General features: G+C 55.4%; 1 protein-coding gene across 6 annotated transcripts in view; it reads left to right on the top strand.

Moving 5' to 3' along the window:
- The first annotated feature begins 48 nt into the window (after nucleotides 1-48).
- FXR1 (FMR1 autosomal homolog 1) overlaps nucleotides 49-1174 on the top strand; it is a 53079-nt gene continuing 51953 nt past the window's right edge. For all 6 annotated transcript variants that reach the window (XM_025042200.1, XM_006925751.3, XM_006925752.3 and 3 more), the window contains exon 1: nucleotides 49-206. In XM_025042200.1, the coding sequence (XP_024897968.1) occupies nucleotides 156-206 (51 nt within the window). In that variant the 5' untranslated portion in view covers nucleotides 49-155. The remainder of the gene's footprint in view (nucleotides 207-1174) is intronic.

Here is a 1174-nt window from a genome sequence, read left to right on the forward strand (position 1 = left end):
CTGCGCGTGGAAACCCTAAGGGTGCGGGGCGGGGGATACCAGTCCCTGCTCGGGTTTCCCCGCCCCTCCCCCCGCCTCCTTCATGCCCCTCCCCCTCCTCCCCTCTGGTTGGAAAGTTTCTAGAATCTCTTCCCAGCGGCCTTTGCGGTTCCAACATGGCGGAGCTGACGGTGGAGGTTCGCGGCTCCAACGGGGCTTTCTACAAGGTACTGACCCTTTTGCTGCTTGTCGGGTCTTCCGGGGGTTGGGGCAGGGCTGAGAGAGGCCTGGTGGTCACGGAGTGTGAGGTTTGGGATCGAAAAGGGCGGCTAGGCCAAAGCCCTAGGCCTCTGAGTTCCTCGCTTCTCCCCCCTCTACCCGCGGTTTAACGGTCTCGGGGGCCCGGGCTCCGTTATGTTTTGGAACAACACGTTGGATACTTTTTGCATTTTCCTACTTATAAATCATCTCCTTGGATGCTAGTGCGGTCCTTGGCGGGCCGGTGAGGAGAAGCCGAGTTGCTGCTGGGTAGCGGGGAGCTCCCTGGGAGCAGGCCTGAGCGCCCGGAGGTGGGGGAGTCGTGAAAGGAGGTGGTGGGATTGTGTGGTCATAGCCGCTCCCCCGCCCCTCGGACTCGGCCGAGCGGGAGCGCCTCGGCCCGCAGCTCCGACCCCTCCCCACTACCTTGGTGGGGCGCGGGGGCGCGTCGCGGAATCCTAGGAATTCACCTTTGTACTAGCGTTTTGGGCTAATAAACTTTAGTGTCTGAAGAAGCGGGTGCTGGATTGAGGATGAGGACAGAAGATAGAAAACTAGAAAACCTTGAAATGTGGCGGGTTAAAATCTTTGCGGCCTGGGAAATTGGGCGGCGCCTGAGCCCCTCTATTACGGAAGAAAAGGCGAGAGTTCTAGGCTTTAAAAGTAAGATTTAAAATGCGAAATGGATTAGGGAGACAGGTAGGAGGTGACTAGTTTCTTTATATTAGTTACCCAGTGTTTTTGGAAGAAGGTATTGATTTTTGTTTTCTTTTTCCCCACGAGGTTTTTTTGTTTCCATCGGGAGGAAGGAGATTCATTACCGTGGGATCGGGGCTGGAAAACGGAAGAGGAATTAGAGAGTACAGGAATTTAGTAGGGGCTTCCAGTGTAGGGGGTCACAAAACTGAAAATGAAATCCTTGCAGTTTTGTTTTGCC

The sequence above is a fragment of the Pteropus alecto genome, unplaced genomic scaffold (genome assembly GCF_000325575.1).
Source record: "Pteropus alecto unplaced genomic scaffold, ASM32557v1 scaffold88, whole genome shotgun sequence".
Classification (NCBI taxonomy): domain Eukaryota; kingdom Metazoa; phylum Chordata; class Mammalia; order Chiroptera; family Pteropodidae; genus Pteropus; species Pteropus alecto.